At 43.6% G+C, this 14,525-nt stretch overlaps 2 protein-coding genes across 20 annotated transcripts in view; one reads left to right on the top strand and one right to left on the bottom strand.

The window, feature by feature from the left end:
- The first annotated feature begins 2,716 nt into the window (after positions 1-2,716).
- On the top strand, positions 2,717-9,668 carry LOC109900514 (creatine kinase B-type). The gene is made up of 8 exons (XM_020496166.2): positions 2,717-2,891; positions 4,431-4,635; positions 6,232-6,386; positions 7,196-7,328; positions 7,662-7,833; positions 8,352-8,475; positions 8,756-8,945; positions 9,247-9,668. Exons 2-8 carry the CDS (start codon positions 4,443-4,445, stop codon positions 9,423-9,425), a joined length of 1,146 nt encoding a protein of 381 aa, XP_020351755.1. The 5' UTR covers positions 2,717-2,891; positions 4,431-4,442; the 3' UTR covers positions 9,426-9,668.
- Positions 9,669-12,720: 3,052 nt separating this feature from the next.
- Positions 12,721-14,525, bottom strand: part of LOC109901321 (MAP/microtubule affinity-regulating kinase 3) — a 105,190-nt gene continuing 103,385 nt past the window's right edge. For all 19 annotated transcript variants that reach the window (XM_031836865.1, XM_031836867.1, XM_031836877.1 and 16 more), the window contains one exon: positions 12,721-14,521. In XM_031836865.1, coding sequence (XP_031692725.1) covers positions 14,131-14,521 — 391 coding nt within the window. In that variant the 3' untranslated portion in view covers positions 12,721-14,130. The remainder of the gene's footprint in view (positions 14,522-14,525) is intronic.

Raw genomic sequence — 14,525 nt, 5'->3', positions numbered from 1 at the left:
TCAGTATCAGACTAAATAGAACACATAGTCAGTATCAGACTCTAAATAGAACACATAGTCAGTATCAGACTAAATAGAACACATAGTCAGTATCAGACTAAATAGAACACATAGTCAGTATCAGACTCTAAACAGAACACATAGTCAGTATCAGACTCTAAATAGAACACATAGTCAGTATCAGACTAAATAGAACACATAGTCAGTATCAGACTCTAAATAGAACACATAGTCAGTATCAGACTCTAAATAGAACACATAGTCAGTATCAGACTAAATAGAACACATAGTCAGTATCAGACTAAATAGAACACATGGTCTCTGCGTTAGATAGTTAGCTAGCTAGCTAGCTAAGGGTTAACTAACGTAACCTAACGAAGCAAAGGTTATCTTGCAAAGTTCCAAATCACATCGCCAGATAGCGGCCGGCTAATTACATTGATTAGCTTTGGAATGTCTAGCCAGTGTATTATTAAAGCTAGCTAGCTAGATTTAGGTGTAGATGAACAAATGTAGTTAGCTAGCTAGCTCTTTGAAGCAAACTGAAAAATTGATGGAATAGCATCACTTTTCAACGTTCGACGACCTGGCAACCCCATCAGTTGAGACTTCAAGTCCGTTTCAAAATCCTCCGGCTGAAAGTGCTGGCTACAAGCACAGACATTTTGATATTTCTCCATCAACTGGATCCACCTTCACCAGGGCGGTACTAAGTCCTGAAATCGCTATGAATTCTGGATATTTGGCTTACGACAAGCAAATGTAGATGGCCGGTTTCTATCCGGGAGATGCCGAAACTCTCGTATTTGTGTGTAGTGAAATATATTCTAAATTTGTCTGACACATATGATATGTTAATAATATATGAATGGGTATATACAGTAAAATAGAGCCGTGGTGAAATGTCCCTCTAAGTTGACAGGTAAACAGGTGTGGTCACATGAGTATTGTAGTACTGCAGTCAGTTGAATGATTGATAGCAACTTCATTAACCATTATGGAACTACTGATGTTAAGGTAGGATCACATTCAGTCAGATGCGTAGTTCATCTGTTTGGCCATTTAGCTGGACAAAAGGCCAGCAGAAACGGCGGCACGGCACTCCTACGATGATGTCACAAAACAATCACTACTCATTTTGGAGATTCAAACACGACGACAACAACAAAAACCACAATTGAACAGGATAATGAATATAATGATTGGATTCTATGGATTCTTGTTGAATTACTTCAGTGATGCTGAGTCTTTCTGGATTGTTGCTGTCTCAGATAAATGGAGAGCACAATACACCAGTAGGCTAGAACTTCAGAGACTCATCTTAATGAAAATCTCCACGCAGACATCAACACGATGTTATATTTAGGCCTCATAGAAATGCTCCCTTCAGGGGAAGGCAACTGTGCAGCATCAACTCTAATGTGTTACCTCAGTTGAGCATTTTTATCATAGGCCTACCCACACACGTTGTTCGAGGGAGACTTTGGGATTTTTGGCAATGAGGCCCTATGTCTACTTCCCCAGAGTCAGATGAAATTTGGGGATACCATTTTTATGTCTCTGCGTGCAGTTTGAAGGAAGTTGCTAACAAGCTCTAGAGCAATTGCTAACTTGCATTCGCGCAATGACTGGAAGTCTATGGCTATTTGCTAGCATGCTAAAAATGTAATCTCAAACGAGCCACACAAAAGCACAAACTGGAATATGAAAATATAAAATAATTAATATCTATCAATAACCTACTAAATATCATCATAATCATCATCAAGAACAACAATACCCCCCCACCCCCCCTGAAATAGCCTGACATTTTTTCCTAGGTATCTATAGGCCAGGGTCTCCCAAACTCTGTCCTGGGGCCCGCCCTGGGTGCACGTTTTGGTTTTTGCCCTAACACTACACAAGTATGTGGACACACCTTCAAATTAGTGGATTCTGCTCTTACAGCCACACCCATTGCTGACAGGTGTATAAAATCGGGCACACAGCCGTGCAATCTCCATAGACAAACATTGGAAATAGAATCGCCTTACTAAAGAGCTCAGTGACTTTCAATGTGGCACTGTCATAGGATGTCACCTTTCCAACAAGTCAGTTTGTTTCAGCATGACAATGCCCCGTGCACAAAGGTCCATACAGAAATTGTTTGAGGTCGGTGTGGAAGAACTTGACTGGCCTGCACAGAGTCCTGTCCTCAACCCCATCTAACACCTTTGTGATGAATTGGAACGCCAACTGCGAGCCAGGCCTAATCGCCCAACATCAGTGCCCGACCTCACTAATGCTCTTGTGGCTGAATGGAAGCAAGTCCCTGCAGCAATGTTCCAACATCTAGTGGAAAGCCTTCCCAGAAGAGTGGAGACTGTTAATAGCAGCAAAGGGTGGACCGACTCCATATTAATGCCCATGATTTTGGAATGAGATGTTCGACAAGCAGGTGTCCACATACTTTTGGTCATGTAGTGTTTATGGCATTGCTACATGAGAAAGGCAGTGCTTGTTGTTCTGTGTGTGAAGACGTTCAGGCTTACTAGGAGCATATCAATATCCTTTCCAGTACGGATACATTTTAGTACGGATACATTTTATGTAGACACTGCTACCATACAAGTCTCTCCAACTGCTGTCAATCAAGAGAGCTGTCAAGGAAAGCACCACGTGACCTGAGAGGTCTTCGGATGTTAAATTGCAGCACTGTCGCTATATGCAATTGCGTTATTCCTTCTCCAATAGAATGAATGGGACTCTAAATAGTAACCAATCACAAGAGAGCTCCTGTGGCATATAAAACCTAGCAAAGCGGCTTAGTTCTGGACACCAGTATAAGCGTTGGTGTGATCGTTTCTTGTCGAAAGGGATTTTGTGTCTTTCCCAAAGAAAAACGTCCTAAGGTAGGATATATATTTTTGTTGATGTGTAGAAATACAGCTATGCATAAGAATGTCATATGTATGCCGTTGTTATAGTGCGTCGAATGTGCTTGTATTTAATACATGCATTTAAATATGATGACAAAGGCAAAAAAAAGAAAATAATTTTGTTTGAACAAAGACTTGGGTATTGTAGACAACATATCGGTAAAGCGCGTTCACCCTTGACATTTGGAGACGTCAGTGATTTGGTTTCACATGAATAATACATTTAAAAAAAATGTAAAGATCTTTATCGAACTGTAAAATTATATCCTGGATAAAATTGCCTCAGTCTTGTATACAAGGGTTGTATTTTCCGTTTGCGGTAGCAGTTTACGTCGACAACGAACGACCTTGCAGCATCTTGTATCTGCAAGGTCTTATTATTTGGTGCTGCGCATTACGCATTCGGTCGAGGGCTTCCATCCAAGGTCCACTGTAGCCTACATATTTGGATTAAAACATGGTTGACTGCATGCATTTTAATCCATCCATTATATTTGTTGTAGATTTGACATTCTAGGGAAATTAACAGTTGCTAGATCTGGGCACAGAGGGTAGCTTACGTGGATACCATCTCGGATGATGAGGAAAGGGGATGCAAATGGTTGGCTTTTTTTGTTACCTCTTTGCACCGTGTGTTTTACGAGTGCATCAATCCGTCAGTGTTGAGGAAGCTACTTTAAAAATGTAGTTTACCAAACGACCAATTACGTAACACTGGAAGAAGTTACGCTACACGAAACCCACTGGACATCTCTTCCACATTAGATCAACCCAATTTAATTGAATTGAAGTTGAGCGTCTATTCAAACAGTGGAAAGCTACCCTTAATACAAAAGTTTAACTAAAGTTACTTAAAAGTAATACATTATTTAAATCTAAAGTGTCAGACTACAATTTGCAAGAATAGTTCACATTCTGTTAATAGAATGTGCATTTTAGCCTATTAAACAAATGAGAATTAATCAGGTGTGATGCCGGAAAAGGAAATACTTGCTTACCCATTTAGTTTCCCAGGAAGAGTGTAGTTCCAGTAGTTAACGAAACCAGTACATGTAAAACAGAAGTACTGAAAACACTATCAAGCTACTGCAAAATGTCAAATTACTAGCTGAACTAAAATTCATGCAGAATAAACTATTCAACGTTTTTACTAAAGGTACACTATGCAGAAATCGCGCTGCAATTACCTGGTTGCTAAAACTCAGTCCACCTAATATCAGTTTGACAACACAAGCGATCATTGCACCTATCAAAACCGCTGTGAAAATATATTTTCATTATCTTTTTGAAGCTGGTGTACAAAGGTTTCATTTTTGCATATTTCATTAAGAACGGGAAGCCTATAAATAGCGCACGTAGGTCAGAGCTACGGTTTAGACTAGCTTTCAACGAGAAAAGCAAGTCTAACTCGGGTCACCCAAAAAGTTATATTGCAGCGTTAAACTAAGCGATTTCATTTTCCGGGTAGGCTATTTTGGCCACTAACATTACATTGTTCATCCTTGCTCACAGGTCAAAGAAATCATGCCTTTCGGTAACACCCACAACAAGCTGAAGATGAACTACTCCGCGGAGCAGGAGTACCCCGACCTGAGCCAGCATAACAACCACATGGCCAAGGTGCTCACTCCAGAGATGTACTCCAACTTGCGGGACAAGGAAACTCCAAGTGGATTTACAGTGGATGATGTCATTCAAACTGGGGTTGATAACCCAGGTAAATAGCAGTGGGGCTTTTATATCGACTTTTGTCTCAAGATGTCTGTCGTGCAGTTTCGATGTGAAGTGCAGTAGAAAATGGGAGGGCTGTATTTATAGTCCACCCACTCATCCGGGGCTTGGATGCTGCAATGTCAATCATGTACCTTATGAAAAACCTTTGCTGTTGAAAAGGTGATCTTGTTGCCAAAGGCATGTTCTGTGGCCACTAATGCAATGTTCTGTAAAAGGAAAGCCTAATTATTTTGCCCTGTCTAGTAGTAGTAGTTGAAACAAGTGTTTTTCCTGTCCCTGTTTTGGTGAACTTAAAAAAATATATATATATATAATTATTAGCGCTTATATTTTGGTTTCTGATTGGGTCTGACGGTTGAACTAAGCTCATGAGGCATTAAGTTATATTCAATAATGAAAGAGTTACAGAAAATGGATGTACCACTGCAGATTGCCTTTTTAATTTCCTAATGGAAGTATACCTGCATTAGGCCTATTTTATTTTAACAATTTATTACAGCAGCTTCACCAACAACCTTCGCTGAGCCAAAGCCATTAGTTGTCTACATCAAACCATGGCTGAGCAAGGCCAAAGCCATTAGTTGTCTACATCAAACCATGGCTGAGCAAGGTCAAAGCCATTAGTTGTCTACATCAAACCATGGCTGAGCAAGTGACCTTACAGACAAGGTTGAGCCCTTGTATTTTATTCCCCTCGATTCCCAAGGTTGTAGAGTCATGTCTCTTTGAACCCTGAATTATCATGTAGACCAGGGACCAATTACATTCAGCCGCAGGCTGATCATATTTTTTTGCGACTGGACGGGGAGGGGGGGCTTGAAAATAACTAATTAGTACACTGCCAATTAACTGCAAGAAGCCCAAATGGATAGTATTTAGACAAACATAATTTCAGACCTTGACTATATTGGGATACGTCTTTTATGTGGGACAACTTCAACAGTTTTCCTGGTAACACTTTATATTAAGTTCCCTTAAAGCCATTTACAGTTAAGTTTCTGCATTTTATAAACTATTTTAATTAAACTGCCTTGTCAGCATGCTAAGCTAGCTGATGCTAAAGCGGAAAAATGAGACGCCTCGTGTTGAGTTGCTGCCGGAAGTTTAGCATTAGCTAGACTAGCATGCTGACGAAAAAGGCAGTTAATTAAAAGTGTTTTTATAAATTGCTTTTTGACAACTTGGTGGGCCAAGAACCCTGACGTAGGCCTTGTATTTGATACACTGGATGCTGTACTAGGGGGGATAAGAGCGTAACTAAGCATTAAACAGCTGAAGATGAGTACCGTTGTTCATAACCCTAGACATGTACAACATTATGAACATCACCACTGTGTAGTAATGCCCAATGGCTTCACTGTAGATTGCTATTCTAACAGGAGGGTGGCGAAGAGTTATTTTTGGAACTAAGAACAATGTGACTGCAAGCACAACTGACCATCTTATATAAACATTGTCAAAACCAATGCAACTGCATTTGTCAGTGAAATCGTCACTTGGGGTTGATGCGACTGTTTTGCATTGTCATTTTGTGTCCATAGGCCCTGTTTCACCCTTTTTTCCCCCTATTCTATTTCAGGCCACCCCTTCATCATGACAGTGGGCTGTGTGGCCGGAGACGAGGAGACGTACGAGGTGTTCAAGGAGCTGCTGGACCCCGTCATCGAAGATCGCCACGGTGGATACAAGCCCTCAGATAAACACAAGACCGACCTGAACCCAGACAACCTTGTGGTAAGAATACACACCACGCTGAATCATCACACACGCTCACTGTGAATCTCAAAACACCCCCTACCAACTTGCTCGGAGGGCCCTCTGTCATGTGTTGCTGACTAAACTGAGAGGGTGACTTCCAGAGTGGCGAGGGGATCAATAAACCCATTAACTTCGGGACCGGTGACTTGAATGATGTAATTCATGTTCCACTCTTCAATGATGCAATTCATGTTCCACTCTTCAATGGTAAACGTGACTGAAATTCAAATGTACAAATCCCTCCTGTCATTTTTCCAATGTATAAACAAACCTCAGGAACAGTTAAATATTTAATTTGGGAGGTCTTTCATCTGTTACAAACTCCAAACATATTGCAACTGTGTCGGGGTAGCACTTCACTCTGCAGCCTTGTTGGCTCAGTTGGTGGTTATCTGACAGTCTAATTAGCCCCTACAATATTGATCATTTTCCCTCCCTCAGCTTTTGGCAGAGGTACATGTGAATGTGCAACTGGAGAGCTGAGGGGAAGGGGGTGAGTTTGGATTCAACCTTCGCCTCAGTCTCCACACTTGCACACCTTGACTCACCACATAGGCCCCTACAAACTCCAAGGGAAGGCCTCGATGTGTCCATGTCATTGACTGTAGTCAGCACTGTTCAGGAAACCAATATGAAATGGAATACGAAATCCATATTGGTCAAACTGGCCACATGACCCATTATTTTCAAAACACCCTGTACCCCAATCCTGGTTTATACAGTCAATATCAAATGTATACCTGTTAGCGTTCATGCTAATGCAGCTCTTGCCATTGTCTTGTTAGGGTGGGGATGACCTGGACCCCAACTACGTCCTGAGCTCTAGAGTGAGAACTGGTAGGAGCGTCCGCGGCTTCTGCCTCCCCCCACACTGCAGCCGTGGGGAGCGACGCGCCATTGAGAACATGGCCATCGAAAGTACGTAACCGAGCCCCTCTCCTTCAATTCCTTGAGTCACGCTGCAGGACCTTGTTTGTGTGCCACAGCCGCCCCCTGGCAGCACCAAGTGGAACTCCAGTTTAATCCTCCTATTGAAATTATACCACTTTAATTGGCTTGCTGCTGACTGGCATCGGTTGAGACTTACTTATTCTGTATGTTTTATATGATGGAACCATTGACAAATGTGCACAAATGACCGCTTGATTTGTCTAATTCTTACAAATTTGCAGTGTGCTTTAGTTGGTGACGAGGAAGCCTACATGAAAAGTAGTCGAAGTAGTTTTACTGATATTAGCATGTTTTTTTCAGGTCTAGCATCACTGGATGGGGACCTCAATGGCCAGTATTACGCCCTGAAGAACATGACAGACGACGAGCAGCAACAGCTGATCGATGACCACTTCCTGTTCGACAAACCTGTTTCCCCCCTGCTGCTGGCGTCCGGGATGGGCCGAGACTGGCCCGATGGCAGGGGCATCTGGTATGTCTCCCCCTACCCCCCCCCCCCCCCCCCCCCCCCCCGCTCCAGCCCTAGAGTTTTCTCCATGTAGTTTTCCCCCCTGTCCAAAATGGCTTCCTTTATCTCATGGTGGTAGATAAAATGGAGGGTAGTTAGCTGACTGCTTCAATGGTGTTATTGTCACAGTAGGCCCCATTTTTTGAACATTTCAATCCACATTCCATATGTGAAAAAGAATGAGGAATTTTCCCAAATGGTGATACAAAGTTTGTTCTTTGTTGTGGTGAATTAAAGGAAGCTCTGGTATAAAGTTTCCCCTAGGTACAGATCTATGATCAGCTTCACTCCTCCATCCTAACCTTAACCATTAGTGGGGGAAAAAAATATATTTATACCAACGATCAGTATCTATGAACACCTTACCCTACACCAGTGAACCAACTGGAGGGTGCCTTCAGTGAGAATGACCCTGATCGTAATGGTTAACGGTGTCTCCTTCCAACTGACGGTGAACCAATGTTTTTTTCTTTTTTTGACAGGCACAATGATGGCAAGACCTTCCTGGTGTGGGTGAACGAGGAAGACCATCTACGGGTCATCTCTATGCAGAAGGGTGGCAACATGAAGGAGGTGTTCCACCGTTTCTGCACAGGCCTCACAAAGGTGTGTGTGACGTGCGACTCAAGGATTTCAAAATCCAGTCAAAGGCACACAATTGTATAACATTGAACGACACCTAACATTCAAAGAAATGTTTATAGCACACCATCGCTTTGGGGTTTATTCCATTTAGGAGTCTACATAAAATCTAGTGCAAAATGTAAAACTGTCCCAAAAAGGATGTAACCTTTTTAAAAATTCAAACTAGAAAGTCCCCTACACTGCAGTTGCTTTCTCAACACAATGGTGCCACATAAGTCAGTCTTCGCCCTGACCCCTACAGATCGAGAGCCTGTTCAAGGACAAGGGTCATGAGTTCATGTGGAACGAGCACCTGGGTTACGTGCTCACCTGTCCCTCCAACCTGGGCACAGGGCTGCGCGCCGGCGTGCACGTCAAGCTGCCCAACGTCAGCAAGCACGAGAAGTTTGGCGAGATCCTCAAGAGGTTGAGGCTGCAGAAGCGTGGCACAGGTACGTACATATAACACCCCCCTCAACTCGTTCAGGGACTGTAGAGGGGGGGGGTGCCTTCTCGCAGTTATTGGCTTTAAGCGAGCGTCCAGCGCATCCCGGAGTATTGTCTAGTCTCTCTACGCTCCCGGGGAGCTACGTTCCAGCCCTAGTTGTGTTTCGGCTAAGTAGCTGCTCCTCATGCCCTAAAACCTGCATGCCCAGTGGTTCTCCAGGAGCAGGTTTGGCCTGGCACTTCTCGTCTTATCCACCGCCATTGTCTTTGGTACTGAACATGTACATTTCGGTTCTTCCTCCTCAGGCGGCGTGGACACTGCAGCAGTAGGTGGCGTCTTCGACATCTCCAACGCCGATCGTCTGGGCTTCTCTGAGGTGGAGCTGGTGCAGATGGTTGTCGACGGCGTCAAGACCCTCGTCGAGATGGAGAAGCGTCTAGAGGGCGGCCAGTCCTTCGATGACCTGATGCCCGACCAGAAGTGAACGTGTTCACTCTAGAACCTTATGACCTCTTCTCTCATCTCTCACCAATACCCCCCCCCCTTGTCTCAAAAAACAATAATCTTAACTACATCAAGGAAATACACTCCGCCCAATGCGTTTAGTGGCACTAAAGTTAGACAAGTCTTCCATCTGTGTGATGAAGGATTTTGTATCTCAAATGCTGTCTTGTTGCAAAATATTGGATGGATCTTAACTTGAAATAAAATTCTTTGCCCCATGGAATGTGCTTGTTGTGTGTTTGTCATGTTTTTTTGAGCAAGAGACTTGTTTGGTGGCTCGCATCATGAAATAATTTCAAATGCGCTCTCAGCTTGATTGAGCTTGCCTGTCTCAATTGACCAATAGAAGAGTCAAACTGTGAATCTTACCCATACGGCACTCCAGGCAGGCTCTCACAAACACTTTAACCCAGGTCTTGATTCAATAGACTTATGCAGTAGAGCACAATGGTATGATTCTTTTCACAGTATTCCTTTTCTCATTCCTAAACAGGGCAATGATTTCTAAATTTGAATATGCCAATTGATTCTTGACAAGCATGTACTAATGCCTCATGAGTGTAGTTCAACTGTCATACCCCATCAGAACCCCAAATATAAAACTGTCTAGCCTCAACAGTTAAATATAATTTTGATATCATGAATGGTCCCCTTCAGCCCCATCCATCAGGTTTTCAAACAGCGGTAGGGTCGATGCTTTGTTTGAACTGACGATTGTTCGTTAAGGCTCGTTATTAATCCCGGACGCCAGCACTCTTGTGCTCAAGATTTCGCTGGTATCCATTGAGATTAGATGCACATGAACCTCAGGGTCTGTACAATGCCAGTGTAATTTCATCAAATTTGTCCTCGGACGAGTTCAAGATCTTGGCTTCATCTTTACTTTGCTTTTATAGCCTATACATTGTTTCACACCAACTAATTGCCTTTGGAGAGTCTGGACATTTGGTTTTTGCCCTAGAACTACTCAGCTGTGCAGTTTTACGGGTGGATAGTCTGGACGTTTGGTTTTTGCCCTAGAACTTCTGAACTGTGTAGTTTTAGGGGGAAAAAAAGGAACGTTTGGCCTAGATTGAATCAGATCAAACGTTAACCAGTGATGGAGGACACCCGTATAGCTGTTTTGGCAGTGTCGCAGGTATAACCTTGCTGTCAAATTGATGAGCAGCTGCGCTTGCTCATCAGGAAGACCTCTCACTTATGAGGAGCAGATTAGGCTATATCTCACATTCCAGTTTTCAAACTTGTAAACAAGGCTGCATGGGATCTCTTAGTGCAGCCAATGGCAATGTCCACTTCAGGTATAATGCCAGGAGCCACTTGTGGATTTGACAGCTCAGCTTTGCAGATGTGAATGGAGTGCCAGCTCTTCAGGTCCAGTTGGAGACCCCTGTCATACAGTGACATCTAGTGGTCCCATTCTGATATTTTGCCCAATTAGTGGGAAAAACAGTCTGTGTTCTAGCATGGCTCTAGTGGAGCGTGTCCATGTCCCCTTTTACAGCTCAATACTTTTTTCTGTGGCTAGTGTAACCGAAAGGTTGCTGGATCGAATCCCTGAGGATCCTGAGGGGAAGTCAACACTACCTTCCCACTCAGACCGCTAGCTGTAGCCAAAGTATTAAGACACCGGTTCATTAACATAACAGGTAGGCGTGGTAGTGTGAGCACATTTCACTCAACGATAGAAGGAACCCTTATTTTTTTACCTTTAACCAGTCAAGTCAGTTAAAAACAAATTCTTATTACAATGACGGCCTACCGGGGAACAGTGGGTTAACTGTCTTGTTCAGGGGCAGAACGACAGATTTTTACCTTGTCAGCTCGGGGATTCGATCCAGCAACCTTTCGGTTACACTAACCACTCGGCTACCCGCCGCCACAGAAAAAAGTATTGAGCTGTAAAAGGGAACATGGACACGCTCCACTAGAGCCATTGCTAGAACACAGACAACTATGTTTTTTTCCCACTAATTGGGCAAAATATCAGAATTGGGCTTCCTGTGTAAACACAGAGACCTACCATACAGAGTTATGCCATTGAATACTGATCTAAATAAATAAGTGACACATACTGAACAAAAAATATGGTCCCGTGTTTCATGAGATGAAATAACAGATGCCCAAAATTTTCCATACGCACAAAAAAAGCTTATTTCAATTAAATGTTGTGCACAAATGTGTTTACATCCCAGTGAGCATTTCCCCTTTGCCAAGATAATCTATCTACCTGACAGATGTGGCATATCAAGAAGCCGATTTAACAGCATGATCATTACACAGGTGCACCTTGTGCGGGGGACAAAAATGTGCAGTTGTCACACAACACAATACCACAGATGTCTCAAGTTTTGAGGAAGTGTGTAATTGGCATGCTGACTGCAGGAATGTCCACCAGAGCTGTTGCCAGATAATTCAATGTTAATTTCTCTACCATAAGCCGCCTCCAACATCGTTTAGAGAATAAGGCAGTATGTCTAACCGGCCTCACAACCACGGACCACGTGTAACCATTCCAACCCAGGACCTCCACATCTGGCTTCTTCACCTGCGAGATCGTCTGAGACCAGCCACCCGGACAACTGAGGAGTATTTCTGTCTGCCTGTAATAAAGCCCTTTTGTGGGGAAAAACTAATTCTGGCTGGGCTTGGCTCCCCAGTGGGTTGGCCTATGCCCTCCCAGGCCCACCCATGGCTGCTGCCCTGCCCAGTCATGGCTGCTCCCCTGCCCACCCATGGCTGCTCCCCTGCCCAGTCATGGTTGCTCCCCTGCCCACCCATGGCTGCTCCCCTGCCCAGTCATGTGAAATCCATAGATTAGGACCTAATGAATTTATTTCAATTGACTGATTTCCTTATATGAACTGTAACTCAGTAAAATTGTTAGATATTGCATTTATATATTTTTGTGCAGTATAGATCTACAGTACAGTAGATCTGAGACATGATTATCCAGATCACTGAAAGCTGAGGGTAGTAGGCATTCTATTTAGAGTCCCATGTGTAGCTTTAATGCCTTTTCCGTGTCAGTGATGTCTAGTGAGTAATGTAACAACGAAGGTGCTTTCTGCAATAGAGACAAATATGGATATACTGTATCTATAAAAAAGGTTTGTTTTATTGTCATTACATCTATTTTGCAAGAGAGAATACTTCAGACGGTTATATTTAGAAAGTGACTTGTAGAGTCAACATGCATTCACGTTAGGTTTCCCACGCGGGAAGAGAATCCACAACAGTTGAAGTTGAAAATAAACTCAGGCAGACAGAGGATGGTCATTTTTAAGGTGTTTTAATGGAGACACTGGTTAACCAGGGACGAATGAGTTAACGTTAATTCCACAGCTCCCGTCTCATAACAGAAAAGGGGAAGTATATCATTATACAGCTGTTGCCAAACTGGAGATACATTATTTACATTACAGAAAGAAATATCAGATAGTGCCAATGTTTATATGAGGATGGGAGTGAATACTGGAGGCCTGAAAACAGCCAAGGTTGAACTTTGAACTTTTGTGTCCCAGGAATGGCCCGACCGCATCTGACTCAGCCCGTGGGCCCGGGTGGGCGGGACCAGATAGCGGGGGGGCATTTCAGTAACATCTGAGAAGATAACCGTAAAAAAAGAAAATGGAACAACATCAAAGGGAAAACCACTAAATATTCATATACACCAGGAAGGAAAATCTTCCCTATTTCTGTGAATACTTTTTTTTTGTAGCAAATGAATCAAAGTCCCATGATACTTGGCAACATTCCCCTGTTTTGAAGCAGGGGTCTGCCAAAGTGCGTTGTCGCGGCGCCGGCCTCCTCCAGCCCCTGCTCTCTGGGGTGGGTGACCCCATACAGCAGGGGCTTGACCAGCTGAGTCCATACATTGCATTTATACTGTAACCACACAGATGAACACTGATGATCAACAGCTTCAAATCATAGAATGAAAGTCTGTGTGTATGTGTAGAGGTTGGTTAAGTAAATGGGAGAGAGCGCAATTGACTGTCAAAATCAGTTTGACAGTGCTAACAATAATACAGTCACTTGTTGTGCAATTAGCTAGGCTATCCAACCAGTCATATCTGGCAGCCCTATTAGCAAGCCTAACTATTCCAACCAGTCATATCTGGCAGCCATATTCTCCTTGCAAGAGGAATTCTGGGTACTTGTAACAGTGGGAGGGGGGCAGTTTTTGTGTTCCTCCTCCACTTCTCTCCCTCCCTTGTATGAGTTTAAACTCCCATTTGAGAGGTATTTTCCAGAGCCACAAAGGAGACAATGCAATAGTGCATTCATCAATAAAACAAGACCCAAAGAACATGTCAATGTCAGACCAACGTTCCCGACAGCTCAAGACCACCTGTTACATCATCATCATCAATAATAATAATAATATTAATAATAATAAGATAATGCTCCAAAGACACAGGAAATTATTGCCTAAAGCTATACATCGTTTTCAATACATACTTTGTAAGTGTCTCGGAGGAAATCCGTAGATCTGCTACTTAAGTTTTACATTTTTTTTATAACGACTGTACAGCTTGTTCAGATTCGACTTGACTCAAGTCCATTTCAAAATGCTTTCTTTCCCCACGTTACGTTGCTTTAGTCAGTTTTGAACCGCAATATTTTACCTGCGTGGTAAACACTCCCCCCCCCACCCGCCCCCCTCATATTCCTAGGAGGACCTACAATTTGAGTTCGTTGGCAATTTTGGATGCTATGTTCTTGAAGGCGATGGACGTGCCCGAGATCCGCTTGAAGCGCACACCGTTGAGTGAGAGGCGCGGTAGCTTGCACACCTCCATCTCCCACTGGACCAGGCTCTCAGCGTGGCCGTCTCCGTGCACGCACAGCAGCAGGAAACGCTCGCGCTGCTCGTAGTCGCAGTTGTTGGCGTCCAGCACCTTGCGGATCTCGCGCATCATGTCGTGGGGCTCCATGGACGATGTAGTCTTCATGCTCCAGGTGAAGCGGAGGGAGCGCGGCTTGGTGTCCTTGGGGTGTTGGCCGTGAGGGGGCTGAGGATGCTGCTGGAGCTGCTGCTGGTCCTCCTTCTGATCACCTGACATGTTGCGACTGC

Source organism: Oncorhynchus kisutch, linkage group LG12, assembly GCF_002021735.2.
Source record: "Oncorhynchus kisutch isolate 150728-3 linkage group LG12, Okis_V2, whole genome shotgun sequence".
NCBI lineage: Eukaryota > Metazoa > Chordata > Actinopteri > Salmoniformes > Salmonidae > Oncorhynchus > Oncorhynchus kisutch.
The sequence above is the reverse complement of the archived record's forward strand: the minus strand, read 5'-3'. Positions and strand labels throughout refer to the sequence as shown.